Consider the following 2,042-nt stretch of genomic DNA (forward strand, 5'->3'; position numbering starts at 1 on the left):
CACGATGCAGGCCCGTGGGTGGTTACAGAATGGAACACGAACAGCACGAGCCCCACGACCCCCACGATCATGATAACGACGAGCGCCTCCCTCACGCGACGAACCGCCTCCCCCGGAACTCAAAAAGGCACCTTCTCCTCCATTCCTCCCTCATTATGCGAATCACGTCCATCTACTCCACAAACTGCAACCACCGTCTTTGTCTCAAAACCGCCGTCGCTGGAGAAGGGCAATGGCGGAGGAGCCGTCTACCAAGCGTCGGTGTGGCGAGACGTCCGACCAGAGCATCAAGGAAGAGCAGAGCATCAAGGAAGACGACGTTCAGGTCCCCGGTGAGAAGCGCGACTACACCACCAAACTTGACAAGGTGGAACTCCACGGCAAAGAGACGCTGGAGGTCGTCTGCACCAGCAATCCAGACACTGCCGACGAAATGCTCAGGAGGCTCTTCATGAAAGCCGCCGGCATGTATCCTAGATTCGTCGGCGTTGATGTGGAGTATACCAGGGATGACGAACCTCCGCAGTACGCAGCAGTTTTGCAGTTATGCGTGGAGGAACTCTGCCTGGTGTACCACATCGCTGCGGCCACAAAATGGTGAGCCATCCTACTCATATACCCTAGTTTCTCAACTACATGTACTAGTGTAGATTGTGAAGTGGACACACTAGTGTAGTTTCTCAAGTACATGCACTGGCATAGATTTTTACCCTGATGCACTGGATTAGTATCTTAAAATCTTGCACCAGATTAATCACCAAACTTGATATACTAGTGTAGTTTCTGCACTTGATGCATTAGTGCTGTGTCTACCGGTGTGAATGCATTAGTGTTATTTTCTGAAGTTGATGCACTGGACTAGATGTATTAGTGTTGTGTCTACTAGTGTAGTTTCTGATATACTAGTGTAGTTTCTGATATTGATGCATTAGTGTTGTGTCTACCGGTGTGGATGCACTGGACTAGATGTATTAAAAGTTGTTTCTGAAGTTGATGTAGTGAAGTAGTTTGCTGTAGTGTTATTTTCAACTGTATGATCCAAAAAGAGAAATAACATCATGTACTTCATGCATTCATCACTCGTATTGTTTGGTTCTGGCACTAGCAGTGTCACACTTTGCCACAATTTTTTGCCAAGTTTGCGTAAGGTTAGTTCATCAAAATGAGTGCCACAAGTTGGCAAGCCTAAGGGAATCTTGCCACACTTTTTGTGTGTATGCCATGTGGGACCCAAGTGTGGCTTGCCTAAGGTGTGGCTTGAACCAAACACACACCTAAGTTGGTCAAACTTGCCTAACCTTAGGTGTGGCAATCTTTGGCAAACTTAGTCACAAACCAAACAACTCCTAAATCTTCAAAATTACTACTAATCTTCAATATGTCTCTCCCCTTGAAGGCCCAAGCGCCTCAAGAGCTTCCTCCAGGAGAAGAAGTTGTTCACCTTTGCCGGTTTCAGCATTCATAATGACAAAGAGATGCTGAAGATGTCTGGTTTGGAGATCAACCCCGAAAAGTACATCAACATTCAGAAAAACTATAGAGTTCCATATGGCTGCAGAAAGAAGCCGTACGACTCCTTGGCTGATGTTGCAGCCAGCGTCATCCACCCATTTTACCAAAACATGAAGAAGAAGATCAACAGGACCGAAGACCATAAACTGTGGGGGATCAGCCCGCTGCCAGACTACCTCATCGAGTACGCAGCGAAGGATGCGTACGCCACCTACAAGGCTTGGAAGATAATAGACAACATCAAATCAGGTGTGGAAATGTCAGAAGCACAGGAGGCTGACCCCTACTACCACTGCCACTACGCGGCATGAAGAGAGATCAAAGTCTGCCTTCAAGTTGCTAGCGCAGTGTCCTTTTATGATATCTATGTTTCTTTGTTGTTAGGTGTGTCTGAACTTATGTCCTATGGTGTGTCTGAACTGATGCTGTGCGGTGGTTGATCTGCCGTTTATCTTAAGAGTTTGCATTGATACTAGTTCAACATGTCGGTCCAATTAGAGACTAGCCACTACCATATAGAACAGTTAGCA

General features: G+C 46.7%; 1 protein-coding gene across 1 annotated transcript; it reads left to right on the forward strand.

Moving 5' to 3' along the window:
* The first annotated feature begins 232 nt into the window (after positions 1–232).
* Positions 233–1,823, forward strand: LOC109748523 (uncharacterized). Its single transcript, XM_020307546.3, has 2 exons — positions 233–597; positions 1,397–1,823. Exons 1-2 carry the CDS (start codon positions 233–235, stop codon positions 1,821–1,823), a joined length of 792 nt encoding a protein of 263 aa, XP_020163135.1.
* Positions 1,824–2,042: the final 219 nt, after the last annotated feature.

Source organism: Aegilops tauschii, chromosome 4, assembly GCF_002575655.3.
Source record: "Aegilops tauschii subsp. strangulata cultivar AL8/78 chromosome 4, Aet v6.0, whole genome shotgun sequence".
NCBI lineage: Eukaryota > Viridiplantae > Streptophyta > Magnoliopsida > Poales > Poaceae > Aegilops > Aegilops tauschii.